Here is a 25,617-nt window from a genome sequence, read left to right as displayed (position 1 = left end):
GGAAAAACGAGAGTTTGCAAAATTTGGTGAATAAGTTTTGCTTCTAACTCATTATCTTTTCCTGAGCACTTCACTAATGTATGGGGTCAGAACTTGGCTTGGCCTTGAAGTTGTGTCATTCTTAAACTGAAGTTTTCAGACCTTGTATTTTTCTTTTCTTCCTGGCAAAATATGAATGAGGTCTGAGCTTAGTATGACTCCAAAGCAGTGTTGCAATATGAGTTTTGAATAATAATAATAATAATAATTCCTAAAATGTGTTGATAAGGGATGCAAAAGCTGCTGTAATATTTTCAGAAGCCAAGCAAGCTTTTCCTTTGTTGGATGCTTTTAGTCATGATATTGTTCTCGGAAGAAACTGTTTACATTATGCTTTTGTTTACTATCATTAAAAAACATTACCAGCTTGGTGTTCACAATTCTGAAGCATAAAATATCTCGCTATTTACTAAGTGTGGAAGGGGAGGACCCCAAAAAAACCCCTAGTTTTCCTTAGAGTGAGTGAGTGTTTTGTCCTTGAAAAATCTTTGAACACTTGAAAGTTTTCCACTCCTGTAGAAGGAGAGGTCATCACTCTTGCACAATGGCTTAGGTGAAATTAGGCTTAGGTGCTGTGAAGACTAAAACAATATGTTGGTACAGCCAGAATTAGCTATCATCTTCAATTTTCAGAAGTGTTTGGCCTCAGCATCTCTGTCTAGTCAGAGAAAATAATTTAAAAATTGATCTGAACCATCCATAATCCAGGACTGAGACTGTTTTCATTAGAAAAAATAGCTTCCCTTGCAATAAAACATACGGTGGTTTTAAGAGCACCCAACGAAAAGTTAAGACTTTTAATTCTATTCCTTAATTTATGGGGTTCTCTGCTTGCTTTTTATTATTAGAAATTGTGAAATTATGAAACACAGTCCTTGCATACATGTCCCAACCCTGAGTTATGTTTTTAGCCTGATCTCAGGAAAGACAGGCATTTTTCTGATCCCATTTAACTTGAAGAGTCATGCTTGGTGGGATTGTAATCCCGGGCAGTTGGCACTGCTGGAGACTGGTGGGGAACTGGTGAGTAATGTGCCTCCAGTTATCTTGCATCTCTTACTGCACCACACTTCTGGGGTTGGGAGAAGGAGATCTGGAGAAATCTAACTGTTGAGCTGCAGTAGGGTAGAGGACATGTAGGCTTCAGTTCACTTTGGCAATAAAATCTGCCTTTTCTCCTCTAATATTTCAGGAGGCAAACTTCAACAGCAGTAGAAAGGACAGTTGGTGACAAGGCATTCATGTTATGAGAAGCTTGTTAATATTTGAGGTTTCTGCTGAGGAGCTCTGTTACTAGATTAATTTACTTTTCCACTGTCATAGTATCAGCTATGAAGAACTTTCTGGGGGAAAAAAATAAGTCTTATATTTATTGCCATGAGTGTATAGGTAATATAGAAAGCCCAGTGGGTGGGGTCCAGTGTTGTGACGATGAGGGTGCAGCCTTCAAAGTAAGATATGACATCAAACTGTAGGACTTTGAGCCCAAACAAAATGCCGGCTCATGAAAGAGAGAGTTTTGCATCTAGACTGGGATGAACTCAGATCCTTTTAAATCTGAGTAAAGATCTACAGGTCAGACAGACTACGTCTCCTTTTTGAGATGACAGCTGGAGGGTGTGGATACCTCCGTTCCAGTGGACACTGGAGCATGTCTTTATACATAATATTGAAGCCTAATTGTTTGATTCTTATTGATAGGTCATCAAAAAGAGTGAGCTCTTACTAAAACACAATGCAGCTTAATATGAATTAAAAAACCTATTCTTCTCCTGTCTCAGTTAAGATACTAGTACAGGGAATCCACAATTGTAAGCATCTCTCTTAATGTTAATATATATGTCTGCTCATACTGGATACTGTCCTCATAGGAGCACTGTGAGGCTTCATTAAAGATTTTAAACTGCTTTATGATCCTCAGATGGAAGGAGCTTAGAAATGAACTGTTTGTAATCAGATAAGTTAGTAGCACATAACGAGGCTATAACCCATTAACACTGGCTATTAACAGCCTGTTGGCATCAGAATAATTAATGGTTAGGTTTTTGAAATGCAACTGCCCTCTGAAAAGGAATGTGCATGTTTTGGATATGTTTTGTATTTTTATGCTCTACTCCATTGTTTTCTGAACTACTGTGCTGCATGACAAACAAACAAACCTCCCAAATCAAACAAAACCCCAAAACCTTTTTGTTAGCCATCTTAATCAATATGCCAACAAGAATAGGTAAAGAATTGATGCCTTTCAAATGGTAGTTTAGTGGAAAATTTTCAATTAAAGCTACAGTTATTTAAGAATTACCCATACAGGCCTCTCTAAATATTTTTGGTTCACTGATAATTTGCTTGCTTTCTGATTTAAAAAGCTTTGTTGATAGAACACTGGCAAGGTGAAATTTTATAGCAATTATTTCAACTTGGATACATAGCAACTCAAGTGGGTGCTTGCTTCTGAAAGTCATCACAGTATTATGAGCTCCTTGAAGTAAAGGCTTCCAGGACTTCAGAATGGAGAGTTGGCAAACCCTAGTGAAGTTAAGAGGATTTATAGGTCTCAGTAAAACAATTTGGCTTTTGAAAGAGAATAAAATTGTCTGTAGCTTAATGCATACTGTCATACTCAGTGTGAGCATGCATAGAACATATAGCTGCAGTACTTTATGTATTTTTTCAGGAGTGGGTAGCTGTTTCATAGATAGGCATTTACATTTGCTTTTATGAAAGTGTGTGAATCGGATGCCTAGCAGTTAGTTTGGATTTTGTCATTAGGAATTTAGAGCGATTGTGGTGTTCTTCTTGGGATTTGCCACAAATAAGATGTTCCCTGACTTTTCACCACATTTCCTAAATTGCTATGTTTGGATTAGACCAGCCACAAAAAAAAAACACTCCAATCTGCTACATCCAGCAGGGCAATTCTCTGCTCTGGTTTAGGCAGAGCAACCTGAGCAGTTATATCCAGCTGCTTCTATTTCATTAAGTACCCCAAAATGCAACTCGCATTAGCTATTGCCAGAGTTTCTTGAGCCTGCAGAGACAGATAGTTACAGTGCAGGCTGTAGTCCTGTTGAAGAAATCCTGTCAGTGGCAGAATCCCTGTTTGAGTTTCTGTACCTTATCATGAGGATGGGAGCAAAACGCATCAGAACCAGAGCCACACTAGCCTTTCATGGCCTCCTGCAGGGGCCAGTGGCTTATGTTCTATGATAATACATACTAATGATTTTTATTTTCATTCATAAGACATGCAGCTTCTGCCCCCTTCAAATTAATTCCTTTGGAGTGCCCTCCCATGGATCTCCAAGTTGGCTTCATTCCATGGTATTGTCATGAATGAGTGATTTAGATGCTTAAAGAATTCCTGTCAAAGTTATTGGCAAAAGCACCATGTCTGTGACAGAGTTCAAGATGTGTTTGGATAACCCTCTCAGGCACACAGTGTGATTCTTAGGGTGGCTTGTGCAGGGCCAGGAGTTGGATTTTTTTTCCTCCAGCTCAGAATATTGCTTTTACTACCTGGATGAAGCACAGCAAGGAAAATCAGATCATAATCAATTTGAAAAAATTTGTGCAGGGACAGGGAACACACAAAAAAAAACCCAAAAAAAAACCAAAAAAAAACAACAAACAAAAAAAACCAAACAAACAAAAAAAAAACCCACAAAAACCTTAAAAGTGCAGAGGGTAAGGGAGACCCATTAAATCACGAGGTTCAGAGTGGACCCGCTTGCCAGATCTAGCCTCACACTTGATCAGTGGTTTTATGTCTAAAGGATTTAGCAGCACTTAATCTTTGGCTAATTTTACACAGAATGATTAAGTAGAAGTTAGTGTAAGCACAGCAGCAATGTTAACTGTAGGTTTGAGATGGCTTGCAGTAGCATATTTAAAGCAATTTGCACACACCCAGACACAAAGTCTGTACGAAGGTCTACATGTTGAAAGTTCTCCTGGCATTCAGGTGTGTTTTGGCTTTTTTACTTTCTTCATCGTTACATTGCATAACTGTACAGAATTAAAAACTTGTATATTTTAAGGGTTCGATCCTGAGGGTGCTCCCAAGAGCTTCCCGAGCGAGCTGTGAGTTCCCTCCCCAGGCACGGTTCCATTACATTGTCAGCTCCAGTATTTCCTACCTGTGTTGGGCTGACTCAGGATCAAGTCTCACAGCAGGGTCATACCCGCGTCACCATATCCTTTTGCTGAACTGTATTCTTTACTGTTTCTGCACATTCAGGGTAACATCTGGAAACATCCCGCTGATTCTTTTTTTTTTTTTTTTTATAATGTTACAAGATGCTGGGATTCTCTGTTTCAGCCGCTGTTAGAGTGGTTTTCTATGGAAATTGTTGGGAAGAGACTGTGGAGTGTCTGCCTAATGGCTGAGTTGCAGCCTGAGACTTAAAGCAGGCAAGGCAGCCGGAGAGACCGAATTTGCTCTGCTGTCCTGCGGGTGTTCTCGTGTCTGGACCTTGATCTCGCGTTTATGCGTGCGTGTGTTGTGGGCAGTCTGGTTACAGCCTGGATTAACTTTGGTCTGAGCATGAACCTCTTGTCCTTGAGTCAGGAGAGCGGTGTGTCTAAAATGGGGGTTCCTCCAAGCGAGCGCTGGGGTCGGTGTTCGCGGTGCACCGCAGAACAGCGCGTGTGGCTGGAGGGACTTAACATTCACCATTCGCCGCCTGTCGCCTCCGCAGCCCTAGTGTGGAATTAGCATAATTGGCTGCTGTCTTTTTAGCCGGTTTTAAAGAGAGAAGCTCCATCTGCGCCGCCCTCCGTACTCTCGGGGCTCCCCACTATACCCTCCCTGTGCGTCGCCTCTGCCCGGCGGGGCGCGGGGCTCGGCGCGGGAGGCCGGCCCGGTGCGGCAGGGCGCTGTCCCTTTAAGGCGGGGGGGGGGGGGCCGGGCCCGGGCGGTGAGTGACAGCGCGCGCGGGGTCACGTGAGCCGCCCGTATTTGAAGGTCACAAAAAAGCTGCTTCCTTTAGAGAGAGCAAGAGGGAGCGAGAGGGAGGGAGCGAGAGGAGAGAGCGAGGGAGCGCAGCCAAAATGGCCGACGGAGCGTCTGCTGGGTTCTGAACGTTTGAAATTAAAAAAAAAAGAGAGAGCAAAAAAAAAAAAAACCTAACAAAAAAGAAAAAAAAACCTAAACAAAAAAAGCAAAAACACAAAACCATTTTTGGATTTTCTTTTTTTTTTCTTCTTCTTTTTTTCATTTCCATTTCTACCTTGTATGCCTCAACTCGCTGGATTTAAGCACTGCTGCACTTTATGAGGTTAGTGGTACGTTTATGTTTTATTGTTTTTACCTATCAGTTGATTTCTTTAAGAGCCTGAGCTGACCGTGTCCATCCGTGGTTTGGCAGAGGTGTCTTTTCTAGCACAAAGACTTGCTTCAGATCTTGTCTGCTTGTACGTGTACGGCACTTTTAGTAGATTTTTGGGGTTTTTTAGAAAAAGCTCTCCGTATAAGTGTGTCGTGGATTCGGAAGATATTTGTAATTTAAAACACCTAGGCAAATTACAGAAGATCGTTCGTATTTTTCGAGCTGGTGAAGTACAAGATAGTGCTGAAAATCTTGTTTTATTTAAATAGAGGCTTTTAAAAGAGAGATTTCTTCCTCACAGCACCCGGAGCTCTTAAATCTGCTGCAAAAATTTGCATGTATAAAACCGGGCTCGCATTCTTTCTGCTGCTGGGTCGGAGCGGGGCCGGCCGGGGCCGTGCCTTCCGCGGGAGCAGGGACGGAGCCTCCCCGCCGAGCCCCGGGGAGCGGTGCGGGGGCCGGGGCTCCGGCCGGGCCCGGCGCTGCCGCGGGGCTCCCGCGCGGGCTCGGCCGGGGCTGCCGGCCCATCCGGCGTGCGCCAGGTATTCAGGAATGTGCGGGATGCTTGCCACTGCCGGGGTTTTGTGTTCTACGGGAAGCAAGCGTTCATCTCCGCCTTAGTAAATGTAGGCAAAGGGCTGCGCTTTCTCGCATTTTTCCCCCCCCCCAGCCTTCTGTGTTGCTAAAAATTTAAATCCGAGTTATTTTTGCAACTCCCTCCAGAACCAAGCAGAAAATTAAAGGGAAATAGCTGGAGCTTGCTTTCTGAGAACAGGCCCCTCCTCCTGCATTGTAAGAGTGTGATGTAATGCTCCTTTCTGTGGGGTTAAATGAAAAAATTTCTGTGGTGGTATACATTATACTTCACCCCTTCCTCACAGGCATTGCATTGTGATTTTTTTTGTAGCTGAACATGTAAGCAACAGATAATTCTGCAAATAATCGTGTGAATATACTCCTCATTGCAGTGTATTAGTGTAATGATTGTGGTTAGCAGATCAACTTTGTAAACCTACAAGATGGCTCATGTATAATATTTTTTGTGGCTTTACATGCATACAGTTAAACACAAATAGAGGAGACAGATTTCAAAAAGCTTATTGAAAATGTATCTGGCTGTTGTCGTTATAGTGTTGTACATATTGGGACTTTTTTTTCCTGCACTGGCTAGCAAATATTCAGAATAATTCTGCAGTGTGTTGTTTGTCATGGAAATTAAGAGATGGTGTCTTTGGAGTTTTCTTTTTTTAATTTTAAATTAGAGGAAGCCGGTAAAAGAGAACTCTGTTCAAATTTTGTGTAGTGTATTTTGCTGGTAATTTTGGTCATTAAACATTTAATAGTAATTCATAACCCAGTTAATACATGAAGTAATACATGACCTTTGCTTAGGGTTAATGAACTTACTAGATTCCACCCTCATGTTACTGGCAGGTATCTGAGGAAATGCTATAAAAACGTTCTGTCTTTGACATGATGTACCCTGATGGCTTTTGTTATTCAAAACTTTCTTGGGCTCAGTGGAGATGTAGCCAGAATATGCTGAATTTACTGGTTGATTGACAAACAATAATTAGACATTAGAACTGTTTTCAAATGCAGCCTAAAGTAGGAGTATTCTCAGATTTAATGCTTACTGGACAGAAACATCAGTTACTGCAGTTTGTGATAATTGCTGTAGAACGGGATGGCTGAACTGAGCAAGTAAAGAAAACCCAAGTTGTGTCCTGAGCTGGCAGTATTGTAGGATGTAGTCTTCCCAGAATCTGCACTTCAGAACAGTACTTGCCTTTTCTGTATTTTTTTTTTTTTTGCCTTCATGCCTTACTGCCTATGTTACACACTTGCAGCATGTGTAGATGTTTGCACATGTAGTTTGATGGTTAAGGTGATGGAATACAGGGTGGTTCCCAATAACTGCTACTGCTCCTAGCTACAGAAGCTGTTGTGGGTCAGACAAAAGGCAGCTATTGAGAATAATAGAAATCATTCCAATAAGGAGTCTGTCAAACATTTGAGCAGCTTTGTGAGACTGTAATTGTGAATAGGAAAGACCAATTAAAATAATTCCTCTTATAAATATGCTTTTGACCCCTCAGATCTCACTGCAGGCTGTGTTGAGTACTGTGCGGTCTGTGCAGCCATAGGATTTTAAGTGTGAATCTGGGCAGTTCTCAACGCTGTTTGTATTCGGTGCATTCCTGCAGTACAGCAGGAACAAAACACTTAAATTTGAGAGACCTGACTTGAGTTGCAATTTCTAGATCAGTTTGAAGCTTACAGAGGCATGGGGGCAGGGGAAATTTTTTTGCTTCCTTCAGTTTGCAGTGATGGTGATGAGTTCAGAAGCTTTATTAAATTTTTCTGTTTGCATTTGCATGTCAATTGTTGTTGGTATCTACAGGAATCACTCCCTTTCCAAAGCAGACTGTTTTAGAGGGTTGAAAGCTAGAGTGAAGTCTGTAGTCAGCAGAACCCCTGGAGATTTTTGCACTACATCTAAGAGATTCTTGAGAAATAATTGACAAGAAAAGCCTTATTACCATTGAGCTTCAATATACAGGAGTCTGCAATTCTAATGGGAAAAAATTCAGGGAAAACAAGTGACTGAAAGATCAGTATGCTTAGTTGCAGTTGCTTTTCTTTTAGCCTCTTTCTCTCCTGCTGAGAAGGAAGAAAAAGAAACTTTGTGAGATTATGCAGTCTTTGCCAGCTGATTTCAGCTGAACTTAACCTTTTTAAGATTTTTTTTGTTTCTTACTTATTAATAGGTGGCTTAGTAGAGGAGAAAGTGCCAAATCTATGAGGAAAAAAATCCATAGAAAGAGAGTATCTCTGGAAGAGAATTTTTATCCACAAGTTTCCTAGTACCCCTTTAGAAACTTGTCTTGTATCTTGAAACAAAGTTCTTTAATTCTGGTTATTATGGATCTACATTCCTTTGGACTAGGGAGGAAGGTGAGAAGTTTAATTTATAGTTTATTTTGAACATTTCTTGGAATCTGCACCCTTGGTACTCTCTTCAGCTGGTAGTAGCTCATAACTGAAAAGATTCAGTGGTTTGTTGCTTTAATTGATTAGGAAACCATCTACAGCCTTCCTAAGAGTTGTTTCACCTTGTTAAGTATTGGTTTCCTGTTTAAAAAAATTAAGATTTGGGGCAAGAAAATAAGATCCGTAGGATGTTTAGCTCCAAGGACCTGTATTTCATGTCCTGTCAAGGGAATCAGGTGTATCAGGGTTCTAGCTTTGTTACCTTAGATTTCAAGTAGTTAAGCTTTAACTATCGGGCTAAATTATTGCTCCAGAATTAATGGTGTAAAATTCAGGTTAGATTAATACAAAGATATATTTCTTCTGAAATCTTTAGTTGCTAATGTAATGCTAGCATTAGCAATCTTACATGGTATGATTGCATGTGCTGTATTTCAAATATTGGACAAACAAGTTGCTTAAAGTTGGGCGTCAAGATAACAGTTCATACCATTTCAGCATTAAAGGCAAATGTGGTGCTATCATGGAGATAAATACTACATATTGAGAATATTTCTATTTTGTTATTGTGATGCTGCCATAATTGTTCTTCAGAACACAGGAGGAACGATGCCCTTCTGTATTTGTTGTGAATTCCAACTCCAGAGCTGTACATTTAGCACTTGCCACTGCTTCAGTTCTCCTTTACATGTAGGCTTCCTACTAAAGAACACAACGGGGGGTTTTATGTTTTGTGTTTGTTTGGTTGGGGTTTTATTTTGGTGGTTTTGGGGTTTTTTTCTTGCTGAGACAAAACATATGTTCTGGGAGCAGCATGAATATATGCAAACCCTGATTATTTTTTTCTTTGGTTGTGGTTTTTTTGGGGGTTTTTTTTTGGTGTTTTTGTTTTTTGGTTTTTTTTTTTTTTTTTTGTGCCATCAACACACTTCTGAAAGGAATTCCTAAAGTTAATGGATATTGGCATTTTGAAGGCTATTTTCCTGTCTGTATACAGTATGCTGGCATTATAGTTTAGGGATGAAATGCCCTGCTGTTACTACAATTGTCTGTTTTTTAATAATTTCTAAGAAGTTGTGTCTTAAGAACTGGCTGATGTGATATTTGGGTTATAGCATGACTAAATTGAAGGACCTCTCATTCAAGATGTTGTACTTTAAGGACTACTTTTAATTAGCCTGTTTAGTCATGTGAGAAAACATAAGATATACAACCCATGGAGTTTTTTCAGGTACCTAAGAGAAGATAGATTAATACAACACGAGATGTACTTTAAAGGCAGAACAAACCAAAATGGGTTAAACACCATGGAAATATGTGTGCTAATACAGCTGGAGATAAACTAGTGAGGGCAGTTTTGTTAAAAAACACAGTTAGTAAGAATGAAAGTTGACTACTGCTCCTTACAGTGGTACCGTTTGTGTCTGAACTCAGTTAAATGGATGTTTGTACATGTTAGGCAGAGAAAATCATCTAAGAATATCTTGACACTGATAGGTGGAAAAATGCTTAAAAGTATAAAGCGTGTTTATATTAATAAAAACGTGTGTTAAATTGAGACTTTTAAAAGTGAAATGTGACCTTGGAATTTACTACAGCAAAACTGAAATAAGGCATCAAGATACAATTGTGTTTGATTTCATGCCAGCAGGGGAATTCTTCTCTTAGCATGGGATGTGTGAGGCCACATTTTAGCAGTGGGGGAGATGAAATTTTGAGGTAGCTCCAATAAGAGCAGCAAGAAATAGGAGGCAGTCTAGCAAAAAAACCCTTCAGCTTTTTAATGTTTATTTTTATAGATACATTCTCTGCAAACAAAGAAGTGTCTAATTTTTGTCAGAAGAGCATCATTTTGACATAGAGCTCCATTGTAGTTGGGTGTGCTTCGGATAGCATAGTTGCTTCAGCAACTAAAAAGCAGAAAGACATGAATTTTTTAAAATCAAGGTGACCATTCTTTTTTAGTTCCTTAAAATTACATGAAACCCCACTGTGCATGTTAAAATAAGGGAAGCATGCTCATCTTTCCCAGTGTGCTTAGCAGATGTAGATATAAGGCTTCCTGAAGTACAAGTCTGAGTATAGCAGCTGAACCATTTTGAACTAAAGCAGAATATTGCCTTCATTTCTGAATCAGATAAGTATTTCTTTAAAAAATAAAAAAAAAAGAGGAAAAATTACTTCTGGTATTCTCATTGGGTTTTTTTCCCCCCTTTTTAAGCACAGCATTTGCTGAATAACATAGTCATAAATCTGCTGTCCACTTGTAATCTCAGTGGCTGCTGGGCACAGCCTCCATGTACATAGGAAATGGCAAAATTTAAGCTGCAGTGAAAGTGCTGGAATTGGGGTTTTTAAAATGGCTTTTGTAGATTCTGAGTTTTTTGAGCTAGTTGACCTATATGAAAATAGGAAAGGTTAAGTGTATAATCTGTTAATGCCACTTAACCATTAATTAGAGTCGAGCTTAATTGTCCCATTTTACATGTGCTCTGTGGCAAATATACACAAATGTGTTGTCATTCTGGTTCATTGTATGTTTGTGAACTTGGTTGTGCCTGAGCTATCCAGTTTTCCAGGATGCAGAGTCCTGTGTCACTTAAACCGTCCTTAAATTAAGTCTTCAGTATTTTCTTCCACTTTTTTTCCCCTGGTTTGAATTTTAGTGTTGGTAGTAGAAGACATTGCAACTTAATATTAGGGTGCTAATGTAGCAGCATTCACACTCTTGTTGCAGCTTCTGTATTAGTATTTATATTTTTAATTGTATATAATTTTGCTTAAGCAATCATGCCAGATTCAGGGTCTGATTTAAAGCACATGGTTCTAATTCTGTGTTGATACTCTAGATATACTTGACTACAAAACATCTTTATTTAGCAAGAGGTTGGCTACTACGGAGAACTTAGTCAACTAAAGTGAAGCTGAAATATTCTGATACATCACTTTGCCTGCTAAATATACAGCATGTTTGTGCTCAGCCTTTTGCTGAGCAGTTCACAGGGAGGATGATTTGATTACAACATACAAGTGAATTTTGGTGTTATAATGCATGGAAATCCTAATCTGGTAGCTCTTGCAGCATTTTTTCCAAGCTGTTCTCCTTCTTATTTGGAGTGAGTTTGAGGACAATAAAAGTGAAAATGGCTACCTTCTATATGCAGGGGAAGTGAGGACAGAAGGTACCAAAACTTAGCATGTTTTTTTCCTAGCGTATTCCAATGTACACTGAAAACCAGTTGTTCTGTGAAGCAGAAAATAGTAGATTGTTTCATTCCCATGTGAATTTTTAAAAATGAATTCTTCTATATCCTAGTTAAGACTATATAAATAAACCTTACCTATTTTGCTAGATTTTACTTGGGTACTAGTAGCATTATTGCCTCACTGTTTTAGTTAAGGGGTCTTCTATGATAAATATAAGAAAAATACAAAATAATGCGCTTAAAACTGGATAAAATATGGCACATGGAAATGGAGGATGTCCTGTTGAGGTTATATATAATGTCATTTTATATCTAGCTCTCTTTTTCTTTGCAGATGTCATTACAAGTTCATGTGCACTGGTTGGAATCTAAATGTGGGCTAGGTTCAAATTGTCTCTAAAAATGCTTGGTTAACCTGAGGTAAAACCCCAAAAGCTTTTTTCAGCCTACGATAAATGAAGGTTCCAGCTGCTACAGAAGTCAGTTGCAGCAATATTAATGGGAATTTTAAATTAAATAGCCTTGTGTTACCGAGTCAAGATTTCTGTTCATTTGCAGGTAATGTTCACATTATCTGCTTGATACATATCAACCAAGCAATGCTGAGAAAGAGTACAGGGCATTAGGGTTATTTTTGTTTGATTTTGTCTTTGCCTGTGTCCTGTAATCTATTCAGAGCAGATCTAGATCACCTGGGCAGGAACACTTGCTAACCAGTACACTGGCCTTGCTCTGTAGCATTCGTGACTGCCTTGTCCGATGGAGACACACTGATGGTGGTGTGGGAGACCAAACAAAATCTCATGTGGGTGGAGATTAAGTCTTCCTAGTAAGTTTGGTTACATGTACTTCTTCAATAAGGTGTTTATCCTAACTTAATTGGAAAATATGTTTTTAAAGTCTCTGAATTATAGTAGGAAGGCTTAGTAAGTGACTTGGGATGGGAGAATCCTAAGCCTTGCATGCAGATAATTTTTCAGCTGTTGGAACCAGTTTAGTCTTCTTGTGCAAAAGCTATCTGAATTTGCGTTTCACCACCTCATCTTGCATGGTAGCTGTTCTGGAATGGTGACTTCTGATGAAGTCCTTGAGTGACTGTTTTTATCACAAAATAACATATTATTCTACATCAAATTAACTCTGCTGTGTTGTTAATTAGAAGATAGCTTTGCTCTACATTTTTGCCAGTTACTATAAATAAAATATATATCCTGACACAGAAAAACTGTAGTAAGTGTGGTTTTACTAGATTTTAGGTATAACAAGATGAAAAAGGCAAAAGCAGACAAAAGCTAAACTTCGAGAGTCTAGAATTTACTTCTGCAGCTTAATGTACCCTAAAGCCTCAGTTGCAGAGTTCTTTAAGCTAGCTTGCTGCAGTTGGCCTATTAAAATCCAAACAGGTTAATTTTTGGAAAGTCAGCCTGTCTTAATAAAGTCTTGGGGACAAGATTTTTTCTCAGATATTAATTTAAAGGTGACTGTTTTAAAGATGATGAGCTGCATTTGGCTGTTTCATGCTCAGAAAAAACTGAGGTTGGCTGTGTCAGTCTCTGTAATGTTCTGCTTCAGTCCAGGTAATGTGAAGTAAAACTCTCCTACCATGGACTGGCCAAGTATAGGGTCAGCTTAAATTTATGTAACTTCTCTTGATCTTTTTCTTCAAAAAACTTAATCTTTTAAATGATGCATCAATTAGTGTTAGATAACTTGGTTAAGCTTAAATGCTTCCTCCCCTTTGCATTCTTAGGCCATTCTTTTATTGTTTAGGTAATATTCTATATATTAGTTGTTGTTAAGCAATCTTGAGTATTGCTTACTCTATTTGTTTTATGCAAAGCTGTTAAAAACAGGCTTCATCACTGGATCAGTGCATTAAAAAGAAAAAGGTTGTAGATAGCTCGTCATTGTACGTTGAATTATAGTATGTAATTCAATTTCATTTTTTCTTCTTATTTGTTAAGAAACTTTGAAATAATTGTCTATTTTCCAGCTTACTAGATATTTTTCTATTTGCATGTGTCTCATATGGGTGTGTGTATGCATATATGTAGAAAGTGCATGTTGGCAGTTACTACAGTTAAAAACCACCAGATATCAACTGACAGGTAGAGAGACTTTTTGGCAGAGCATGGTGTTCAATACGCAATAAAAATGGCTCTCAAAGTCAGTTTGAGTTTTGTGTTTGGGAAAAGCCTGCACAAATGAAGCAAGTGCCTTTCTGTAAGGTAAGTGTACAGACATTAGAGGAGCAGCAGAGAAATCCAGAGGCCACACAAAAAGTCAGAGGCAGAGCCAGACTTGAACTCAGAAGTTCCTGGCTTGTGGCCTGGGATTAAAGCCAGTCATACACAGCTGTATTGAATTGTGAATAGATTTTTTTTTTTTTTCCCTTCATGGATTTAAGGGAACAAGGCTGATTTAACCAAAATCATAATGTGGGTAAAGAGATGGAATTGTGTCATTCACCTTTCTAAAAATTTCAAGTGCTAAAACTTTGGTGTTAAAAGTTGGCTCAGCACTTGTGGGTTTCTACTTGCCAAGGAGTGTGATTAACATAGCTGGGTCACAAATTGTGACAAACCCTAGTGCAGTGCCTTGAGGTCAGACTAAGGGCTTTTTCTGAGTGTAGAGGAATTCAGGCTTAAAAGCTACTGCTCTGCATGCTACCTTGAGAAACACTAATGACATAAAGAAAATGCCCTGAAATTTGATTTTCTTTGATGTTTTAAAATCAAGTGAAAACCTAGTTCAGAGATGGTCTGCCTGAAGTTGACTGTTTATTAAAATGAAACTCACATCTGTATTTAACACTTGTAGAGTTTTTAATGAGGCTTTAAACATTGTTATCCTTCAGTGCTGTATGAAAGAAGCGAGAGCCTGCTGTAGGTTTGCTGCCCAGTATTTTCTTCCTGAAGTAAAAGCTTGGAGTAGCTTCTATTGAATGTATGGGCAGCTCTAGTTACTTCCAGAGCTCCCTTTAGGAAGAAGGCTTTGATCTAAAATATTATTATAGAATGAACATCACCATTATGAGTTATTTTTCTTTGCTGTTAAAAATCTTGCTGGGGATTTTGAAGTCCATTTCACAGGACTTTAAAGGGGCTTCTTTTCCAGGTAAAATGTCATTAATAGCAAGCTCTAGTAGCAACGTAGAGGTGTTGGTGGGGTTTTTTTGGTTTTTTGGGTTTGTTGTTGTTTTTGTTTGTTTGGGGGTTTTTTGGTTTTTTTGGTTTGTTTTTTTTTTTTTTTTTTTTTTGTTGGTTTGTTTTTTTTTGTTTTGGGGTGTGGTTTTTTGGGTTTTTTTTTTTTTTTTTTTTTTTACATGAGGTGCCTTTATTAATCTGTGTGCTGTGTCTTGCTAACTGAGGCTTTATGCAAATGTATAGTAAGGTTATTTTCCTAAATTATGAACATGGAACTTATCCAGAAAATACAAACTAAAAAAAAAACCCAGAACCAAACAAAACAGAAGTGGTTTTTGTTTGCTTACCAGGAAGTAAGTTTCATTTTGTTTGTTGAAAGTAACAAAAACACTAAATAAGTTTTAAAAAGAAGTCCAAGTATCAAAAGCTTAACAGTAAAATATCTCACTCCTGAGGAGTTGAAGCACTGATGTCTCCTGGTGTGTGCAGTGTGACTATGCCTCATTCTTCGGAAAGAATTGACTCTGAGTGGTGTGCACTTTGAGGATGCATCTAAAAATTTCATTGGTAGTTAATGAAAATCAGAATAAGTAATTTGAGTATTACAGTGGTCTGCTTTTTTATTCACCCTCCTTTTTTATGCACTGTCATGGTTTAAACCCAGTGAGCAACCAAGTGCCCCACAACCGCTTACTCCAAACCAAGCCCAGTGGAAAATCCTTTGAGTTTCCCTTTTGGTTTCAGCTCTTTGAGTGTTTACAAGTCCCACTTGCCTTCAGCTGTGGCTTCAGAAGACATTTAAATTGGCATTGTCAGGTTTGTTGTACAAGCCTGGACCACTTCAGAGGTAGATTTTGTTCTGGCAGTTCTTGCTTTATTCACCTATTACAGTTGGTAATATATTGTAAATAAACTGTGTAGTTCTTCCCAGCAGGTCTTCCAGAAATATTGTAACCAGGTAGTGATGACTTGCTGAGTTTGAGGTTGCTAACCAGTCATCACCAGTAACAGTGTTATGGGCTAGATTCTGCAGTGGTGAGTAGATGAGCTTGTTTCATTACGAGCTGTGTTGCCCCTTAAGTTGGTAGCATAGCCTCAGTGGCTGTATAAAGTTTACCCCACTCTTTTGTTAAAACAAGGTGTTAGTTAAGAGTAAGCATATAAAGGGCTGGTTTAACTAAGAATTTTTCCAGTAAAGCCAAATGCATTTTTTTCTTTTATACTCTTTAGAAAGCGCATAAGAAGAAGTTGGGTGAGTCTTACTTGGTGCACTTTGCCATTTAGGTCAGTCAAGTGTAGGTCACATTTACTGATAATCATAAGTCCAGTTGGCACTTGCAGCTTAGCAGATAGATTTGATTAAAGCTAAAGGTCTGGTCTTTAACCTAAAATTTGGAATTTTAAATGCTTACATGTGTGACTGAATTCTGTATTTCTTCTACTATAAGGTCATGCTAATTTTCTGCTAGGTAGCATTAACCATTTATCCAAAACAGTGGCTTCACAGAAAGACAGACTCTTTGCACTGGCAGTACACATGGAAGCATCAATAAGCTGACAAATTAGATTTGAGGTTCTAGTGTTTAAAGGGCTTTTCTTTCAGCAGGAAATAGTCTCCCACATCAGCTTACGTATTTTAGCCTTCAACTTTATATAGCAGCAAAGAGCTGACCTGTCTTTATGCAGAGCTACCTTTCTTAAAGAGGATCGAGAGAAGGTTTAACTGAATAGATTAGCAGTGCAGTGCTTTGTGGAACGGTGAATATCTTAGATCCGTGTCGTGATCATACACTGGTTTTGTCTAGTGTCTAAAAAAAGGAAACTGCTCTGTTGCACACTTCTGACATTTATTGCTGGTAGATAGGAAGGGGTAGTTGTTAATTAAAGATAGGAGTCTTCAGATCTTCTGTCAGCAGAGGTCAGAATTATATTCATCACTGGAAAGATGCTGAACTTAGGTGGCTCTGTGTGCTGAACGCTTTTCTGATTTAGCAGTTTCTGTTAGGAAAGTTTCTGATGCTGGGAAAGAGTGTGCACTTCTAACCACTCAGAAGTAAAGAATGTCTGTTACTCTTTGAAGATTATAGTCTTTGAGTTTTATGCATTTATTTCTTTGTGTCTCATGACATCACTGAACATGAGAAATGTGTGGTTTTGATTAAAAATGATCTTGTGTAATGTAAGAAGGCAAAAAATAACCTAAAAGTAGCAAACACTACTTGGATGGAGAATTTAACAAGACAAATCAGCTTAATCTTGATACTTCAATAATATGATAAATGCTAAAATTTCATTTATATCACTATAATTTTTACCTCACTTTTTCTCTTGTAACTTAACATTTTTATTTTTTGTGTACCATTGTGGTCATGCTCTTCTGTAATCTCTGAGGTGGCAGTTCAGTGGTTTCCTCATTCTGGATTATTTTCTGGATTACATCTTACTTTAGAATTTCCCTCTTTAGTAACAGAAAAAGAGAGTGGCCATTCCTGGACAATTATCCATAGCCATGTTGTATGTGGTCTGCAAGTTCCTGTCATCTTAGAATTTTTGTATGTTGCAGCAACTTTGATGAGAATGTCCATGTTGTGAAGCTTACCAAGAACATGAGGAAAAATTACAGCTTAAAAACCTTCAAAGAGTGAGGCATTTCTACATTCTGTACATTATGTGCACATAGAGTGTGCTTGTATGTATGAGAAAAAGAGGTGGGATTTTTTTCCTAAGTGTGGAAACTGATTTATTTGCTTTCTGAATTACACTGCGAAAGTTTTCCTAGGAGGTTGCTAAAATAGAAGGCATTTTCCTTGATACATACTCAGTCATATCATAACATGTAGATGTATGATACTATATGCTTAGGAATTTAATGTTGGCCTTTAGAATTATTGTTAAAGAATTTGTTCATCATGGGAAAGAAGGGTGCATAGCTAATGTTAAATCTGGTGTTCTTCAAAAGCACAGCAGCAATTTTAAGCCTTTGAAATTCGGGGAAGTGTATAGTAATGCCACTTATGTTCACCATTATGTTTTGGTGGTCTGTGTCTTTTCCACTGTTTTTTACAGTATCCCGTGCAAATAGCAAACCAGTACATTACAGAGAGCTTTGATGTGATGCTGTTAACTGGGAAGAGTGATCAGCATTGCATATGAGTAATGAATTTGAAGTTGAGGATAGTCAAAAATAAAGTTATAGGTATTGAGAGTGCAAGTGGTGTTTGTAGACGCTGCATGCCTTGGTGAGGGTATTTGGTTCTTTGTGGTATTCTGAAATCTCAGGTAATCATTTTCTTAGAATTCCAGATCAAAATTATCACATCTTTGTCCTCAAAACTCTAGTGATTATATGAGGAGATGAGTTTGGAATGGCCTTGATTTTTTTGGCTGCTTATGTAGCTGCAGAAGGAAGGATTTTTAGTTTCTTTCAGTTCAAAACAAGTCACATCTTGCACTTCTGTGTTGTTTTCATTTTTCCTGTTTCCTACACAGTTTCTTTACAGTTCTCTAGTTTTCATTCTGCATGCCAATGAATAATTTCAGATTACATCTTAATAAGGCACGAGTCATGACATGGAGTACTGAGTTGTGATGTTTTGAATAATTTACTGATCTCATTTTTGAATGAAAAATGACTAATGAAGAGGATGGGCCAGCTGATTGCAGTAAGAAGGGTGAGAAGCAGCCTCTGGGGATGAAATGCTTCCACATCAGGCTCTGCAAAGAATCTCTGTGCTTACCATATAACCTAAGCATCAAACACAGTCATTTTTCAGTGCCCCTGAGATCTTGATTCTTTAGAAGTGGCTATCAAGTCTAGCATATCTCTTTTATTTTAAGCTGATTCACCAGAATAAAGTTCAGTTTTCTTCAGTGTTTGAGAGTGTATCAAATTTCTTAGTAAGTGCCACCTTCCATTTATTCACTCATGTTTTAAGAGTAAGTCTCATGCTTTGGCCTTCAGAAAGTCTGTAGCAAATGCAGCAAAGAGAATACTTTAATTCCCTTGTGATTTACCTACTTTCTTGAGCAGGGTGTGCAGTCTGTCATCCTCACAGAGGATCTAATGAGATCTGATGCCTGCCTGTCAGCCTTTTAAGAGCAGGTGCAAGCTCCCAAACAAGAAGAGGGCATGGTGTGGTAGCAGAATGACTCACTTCAGTGTCGTGTGCATCTTACAGATATTGCTCCATCCTATGAATGGTGCAGTGCGTCTGATTCTAAAAGCCATTTGAAGGACATGGTTTATGTGATTTAATTTATCAAGGTAACATTTATCAGTGTTTAAATCTTCATACAGAAGTGGGGAAGGAGGAAGTTTATATCCGTTTTCATATTGTAGAGAAACCTTGAAATGCATGCCAAAGTTGATGTATGATAGAACAGCATTTTAATTACACATCTAGAGTGATAAATGTATTTAAGCTTTTTTTTTTCCCCACTCTGAAACACCTGGCTTGCAATTTAACATTGCTGTTTCACCAGACTGTAGTTTATCACCTGTGGTTACCTATGGACAAAAAATATTGAATAGTAGCTTTATAAAATAGAGTGATTTCTTGATACAGTAAATACTGTATCTCTGCTACTGGCACGGGGAATCCTGACCTTATTTAGTCTGCAGTGGAATCTCGACCTTATTACAACCATGGTCTGTAACAGTATAGTTGTAACTCCTTTTTTTTGTATACATGCAGTCCTCCATGACTTAGAGTGACTCATAAAAGTGTGAGAATATGCTGCAATACAATTAGATATTTTGCACGGGATATCCATTACTAGATAAAAGCTAGGGATCAGCAGCTTTGTGAAGTGGCTTTCTAAGTGGCAGTGCATTGATTAGACTCTTCAAGATTTTTTTGTTGAGGACTGGGTGATTAGTTTAACTCAGGAAAACTCAGCAACTTTGGGCTGTCGAGTTTTGAAGAATTAGTTGGGGGTGGAACACCATTTATAGAAGCCAAACTGTTAAATTTCATCAGTCCTCTGTTGAAGGCATAATGCTTGAATGATAGCATAAACTATTTAAAGTAGCTGTTGTCCCATGTAATGAGTAGGAAAAATTGCTTTATGTGATGAAAGCTGCGTACCAAATATAATAATGAATTGGTCTTGTGCTATAGGAGAACTTGAGATAAAGTTATAAGGGTGATACACACCTTTATTGCCCAGAGACTTAAGTTTCTGCTGCCAGATTATGTCCTTTCAAAAGGGTGAAAAAATCCAAAACACGATGTCCAGGCATTGATTCAGTAGCCAAATGAAAAACATACTTTGTTATGTAAAACACAAAACACAAACCCGTTTTCCTTTCAGCCAACTAACTCTTTGTCAGCCTTCACTGAATCTTGGTTTTTTTGGTGCAAAATAAAATTGGTTGTTGAACTATTAAGAATATTTAAATAAAAAACAAACCCATGAAAAAACTGAAGGGCTGTTGGAGTGACACCATTTTTCATTTAACTCCTTTATTAACATTGCAACAACAGTCTCCTTTTCTCATACAGAGTTCACTGCAAAGTGAATGTTCAAATATTTTTAGTGCTACTTGTTTTGTCTTATATAAAAACAGTAGTCTTTCGCCAAAGCAAAAGTATTTTTTGCTGACATTAATGTCAGATTCTCTTTTTTGAGGGGAAAAATGAGTAATGAAAATTAAACTGAATTTAAAGTGCATTTTTAACAGGAGTTCAGACCTAGTCATCTTGGGGATTTTTCAGTAGGTTAACAACAATTTTAAGAAATATAAAAACTAATTTCACTTCTGTCATTAAAGTCTGCAAATGTGGCAGTACATAGAAGCAATTAACTTGAGTATGTTTTAGTACGGTCAGCTTTCACAATAAAACTCAGTGTTACAGATTGGTTTCTTGTGGTAGCTACAGTCATTGGAAAGACAAAATGACTGCAAAAGTCACGTTTATTGCAGGTCAGATGTGGACATGGTATCTCAAGTTGTAAGATCACTGAGTACTCATTAAAGTGATGACTCCATTATAGTTTGTAAAACCAGTACTTTTGGACTTGTGGTTATTTCTTTAGAGAATGGATATTTAGTTCTTAAAAAAACCTGGTATTTTGCTTCCTTAATTACTGGAGTACGTGATTGAATGTTAAGAAGTAGCTTACTTGCACTTATGAGGCCTGATTTCATATTTGAATTGTGTCTGAGCTCAATATTACTGGGTAATTTTAATTTACCAAAGAATATCACACTCATACTTATCTTCACTAAGGAAAGTTGCCAAACAAACACAGAATTTTAAAAAAATCTCATGAGAACTGTTTGCTGTGTGTGGAGAAAGACAGAATTAATGTCTTCCTGAGAATGCTGCCTGAAATTTAGTGTGGTCTTTGCAGGATTGCACATGACCAGGTTTTATAGTAATGTATTGGTGATGAAGGGCTCTTCACATCACATTTGGGGCATTAATTATGTCCTTGTTTCTAATGGAGTGTTCCTTAATGGCAAGAGCTGTTTCTCTCCATACTGCTGACTTGTCCTGCGGCTTTGAACATAGTTATTTATTCTTTGCTTGGGTTTACTCATGTGCGGAATTAAGTTTTACATACTTCTTAGTGTTGTTGCAATGCTTAATTAATATTTATAAAGGCCTTTGACATCCTGTGATGAAAGGAACTCTGCAAGTGTTCAGTAGTGGTATTATTTTATTAGTGAAAATGCAGGAGGAGTCAGAAGGATACCAGTTTTGAATTCAGAGTGAGCAATGGAGTCATTCTGTAACCTTGAGCAGGTCATGCAGTCTCTTGTTTTGTAATATATCCTGGGAAAGCTCTGTTTTGCAGCATGTGTTATTAAATGCCATCCTTTCTTCCCCCAAGTCCATTCTAAGGGAAAAAAGGTAAAAAGTAAACAAGCATACACAACTTTGCTGACCTGCTAAACATAGTAAGTATTTCTTAAGGGAATAGATCATTAACAAGGGGCAGAGGGTGAGAAGGGAGTGGATGTAACAGTTGCATTTCAGAGTCACCCAGAGAGCCTGAGCATGTGTTACCTAGTCACAGACCAGACTGGATTTTGCCTGTTACAGATGTCTCTCGTTTGAGTTCAGTATGCACCGAGCTTAACTGCAACTGCACTGTGAAAGGACTGCATATAATCTTTATTGCATTCTAAGAGCTCACTAATCCATGGTACTCAGCTGGTAAACAAGTTCTTTCTTCAGACTGAATCTTGTCTGTATTTGAGCTTTGTGATTGTCAAGATTGATAGTCAGCTCTTGTAGCATCTTGTATTTGAGTATTGCATAATAATATAAATCTCAGTCACTTGTGAGGTTTTCTCCTCAACTGACAGAGGAAGGTTATGATTACGTACTGTCATTAAAATTACAAGATAGTGAGGAACTTTTGAGAAGTATACATCTGTTTTAAGACTGAGCCAGCTAGGCATTTGCCTAATTATATAAGGCACAATAACATTAAATAGTTATTTGCCATGCTCCACACATGCAAATACAGAGTTTAAGTTTTTAATTTAATACACGGTGCTATATCTGCATTTTACTTGTTGCACAAAACACATAGATGTGGTTTAGAACAAGGGGCATCAAAACTTTTATTTGAAGTACTTCAGCAAGGTGAACAGCTTGCCCAGTGAAGTGTGAGGCATAGCTGAATGTAAGTGCCAGTTTATGCTTGTGCAGTATGTTGGATTCAAATTGAAAGCACGTGGATCTTTGTCCTGCTTTATTGCAGTCTGGCTGGACAGCTTGTTCCGGGGGCTTTTTACTTGTCTTTAGTCCTGCTTCAGCTCTCAGCTCAGCTGGCCTAAGGATGAAGAAGAACAGTGTTTGTCCCTACTGAGAATAAACAATGGTTTTTGTAGTCTTCAAGAACAGCAGTTATTAAAATCCCCATGCTTTATATAACCCTTGTTATAAGCCTTAATTTATGGAGCATGCCTCGTAATAATGGAATGTCAAGAATTTACCTGCCTGGCTTCAACTGAATATGCTGAACATATATTTAGGTAGATTTATTTCAAGATAGAGTAATTTGGTTATATATATATATATATATTTATATACCATTTTCCAGACCTGCAAAATATGTTACATGCTTCTGCCTTTAACTTAGACTTCCTGATAAGGATCATGACAGTCCTAAAAGTTTGTAACTGAATATTTGCAGCAAGTAACTGAACGAATTTTCTTACCTGTTAAAAATAAATATTACCTCAGGTAATAAATGGAGTGGAAAATACAAACCTTAATACCTTTGCCAAGAAAATCTGAGCAAGCTGTACAGAGTTGTTTGAACTTCTAATACATTTTAAAAAACAACCTTAACTTGCTGGTTCTTCCACCTTGACCCACAACCAATGAATAATAACTTAGTGTGGAAAGCCTTGTTCTTAACTTCACACTGATAAAATTAACTACATTCTACCTTTAGTATTTTGATTTAGTATAATGAAAATAATTACTTAGAGTTTGATAAATGTTATTTTCATTACTACAGTGCCCTGAAGCACTGCATGTGGAAAATTTTATAATATTACACAGATCTGGAGGTATGTAATATACTTGTCACACTATTAACTTGCATAAAGTGTTTTGGGTTTTATAGCATATGAATTTAGAGTGTTTCTTTGGAAACTGAATAAAAGTAAACAATCAGATCCTTTCCAAAATGAAATGTAAATTATACCACTATGCAACTGCGAGGGTATCCTTATACTATGCCCATGCAGGTAGAATTCAAGCATTTCACCATTCAGCAGAAGCTGCCTGTAAGCAGTATGACTGTGTCTGGGCTTGGTTTGGTGAGGGATTTTTCCCCAATAATATAACAGTCACTAAATAGAAACTGCTTCACTGATATTTATATTTTAATTTTTTTCTTGATCTGAAGTGCTTTCTGAAGTGCCATATCATGAACGTTAAGAAAGCCTCCAGTATTTTCAAGCATGTTAAAAAGTGTAGCAAGTAACACTGTAATAATGTTGTCTATGTTTTCTTTATCTTTTACCTTCCCCTATGATTCTGTCCAGTATCTGTAGATAGTCTCTATCTTTACCAGGATGGCTTTTAGGTCCTGGGCTTTTTTTGACGGAAAACCACAAATATATATAAATGTCAAAGTTTAAAATAAATATTACTACTTGTTAAAGGTTCTATGTAATCCAGTTTTTTTACTGTCTGTACAGCCTCTGCTGGTGCCACAAATGATGCTCTGGCAGAAAAGGTTTCATTTGATTAAATTGTATTATACTTATTCAGTATTTTTTTCTGAAATGTCACATTTTGACATTAAAACAAGTGTCATAATTGTTGTGTGCACTGTGGCATAGTTACCATGGGAAATAGATACATTTCCTGCGACTTTTTTAGTGTTGAAAAAGAATTCTTTTCTTGGCACTTAAGACAGAAGTTTGTAATCTAAGAAAGTACAGAGTTCTTCTGTTAAAAATCAGATTTATGCTGTAGTCAGGAGTCAGCATTTCCTTTTTAACTGCAGTTATATTAATAGTAAGTATTCTTTTAATAGTACTTCTTGTGCATACCTACAAGAATGGCCTGTTAAGGTGGCAATAATACTTGTGTCCCAGTTTGTAACCCGTTCAAAGCCCCAGTAAGACATTGGCAAAGCTGCCAGTAGAGGTTTGAGCTTCACTTGTGGAATTGATCTGGGCTGCTGAATGCAGTGGTGTCCTGGTACAGACCTGGAGTGGAGGGTAGCTCGTTTAGCTACTTGCTGCAGTCCTGCAGAGGATGTGTCAGTTATTAGTTTCCTGCTCGCTGGACCACTAAGTACGGAACTATGTTTTTGTTCTACTCTAATACATTTTTTGGAGGAAGTATTCCAGAGCTGCATTGCCAGTCAGTGACACAGAGCTGGTTATGGTCAGCAGTGCAAAGTGCACTGGCAGCTGGTCAGTCTGGTGCTGGTCATGTTCAACATCTGTATTAATGATGTGGTTTGTTGGGATGGAACAAACCCTCAGCACCTTTGCAGGTGATATCAAATGAGGCTGAGTGGTTGGCTCCTCTGGAGATTAAGGTTGCCATTCAGGGGGAACACAGTAGGCTGGAGAAAAGGGCCTGACAAACCTCTTGAAATTTAACAATTGTAAATGGAAAGTACTACACTTGTGTCAAAAGAGCCCCCTGCTATATAGCACAGGCTAGACATCCACTGACTAGACAGTAGCTCTGCAGAAACAACACCTGAAGGTCCTGAGAGAGAAAAAGTAGAATGTGAATCAGCAGGGTGTCCTTGCTATTAAGAAACCAGCCATGTGCTGTGCTGTATTAGCAAAAATATAGCCAGTGGGTCAGGAGAAGGGATTCAACACTTTAAGTCCCTCTTTAACATAATGTGTCCAGTTTTGGTTCTCATAGAGGGAAGACACTGATCTTGAGGATTGCCAGCTCTCTCTTCCCTGTGAAATAACTGACTCGTGTCCCTGTAGCAGGCACAGGTTCTTTCTTGATTTTATTTTGGTAGCCATTATCCTTTTACTGGCCCATGGTGTTTCTTGCGGCTGTCAGAATGACACAGGTATTCTTCTTGGCAAACACTTATAGTTAATGCAGCTTTCTACATGTATGAGTAGTTTTAGAGGAAAGGAAGACTTTTTGATAATCACATAAAACCTTAAAGTCCTGAACGGAACTGTGTCTTGCCAAAGGGATGTCCTGATAGGATACATTACAGGACATCTTAATTACAGGCAAATTTCTGACCTCATGTTTTGCCACTCTGGGGCTAATTTTACCACATTTCACAGTTGTCTAAACACACTTTACCTGTGTCTTTGATGTGCATGATTGCGCATGCTATGAAATAATAATTACAGATCTGCAAGAGCTCCAAAGCGTTTGAAGCCTGAAGTAGGGGAGAAAATGTGCTCAGGTCTTACATTCTAGAATTTTGGCT

General features: G+C 38.1%; 1 protein-coding gene across 12 annotated transcripts in view; it reads left to right on the top strand.

The window, feature by feature from the left end:
* The window catches only part of TNRC6B (trinucleotide repeat containing adaptor 6B), a 118,075-nt gene that overhangs the window by 45,833 nt on the left and 46,625 nt on the right, over positions 1 to 25,617 (top strand). Inside the window, exon 1 of one of the 12 annotated variants that reach the window (XM_053941994.1) lies at positions 5,027 to 5,315. The exons of 9 other annotated variants lie outside the window; for them this stretch is intronic. In XM_053941994.1, coding sequence (XP_053797969.1) covers positions 5,311 to 5,315 — 5 coding nt within the window. In that variant the 5' untranslated portion in view covers positions 5,027 to 5,310. Of the gene's footprint in view, positions 1 to 5,026; positions 5,323 to 13,676; positions 13,795 to 25,617 lie in introns of those variants that run through there. 2 more of the 12 variants (XM_053941998.1, XM_053941996.1) reach the window with 2 other exon arrangements.

This window comes from Vidua chalybeata, chromosome 5 (genome assembly GCF_026979565.1).
Source record: "Vidua chalybeata isolate OUT-0048 chromosome 5, bVidCha1 merged haplotype, whole genome shotgun sequence".
Classification (NCBI taxonomy): Eukaryota; Metazoa; Chordata; class Aves; order Passeriformes; family Viduidae; genus Vidua; species Vidua chalybeata.
This window is presented reverse-complemented; position numbering and strand designations above follow the sequence as displayed.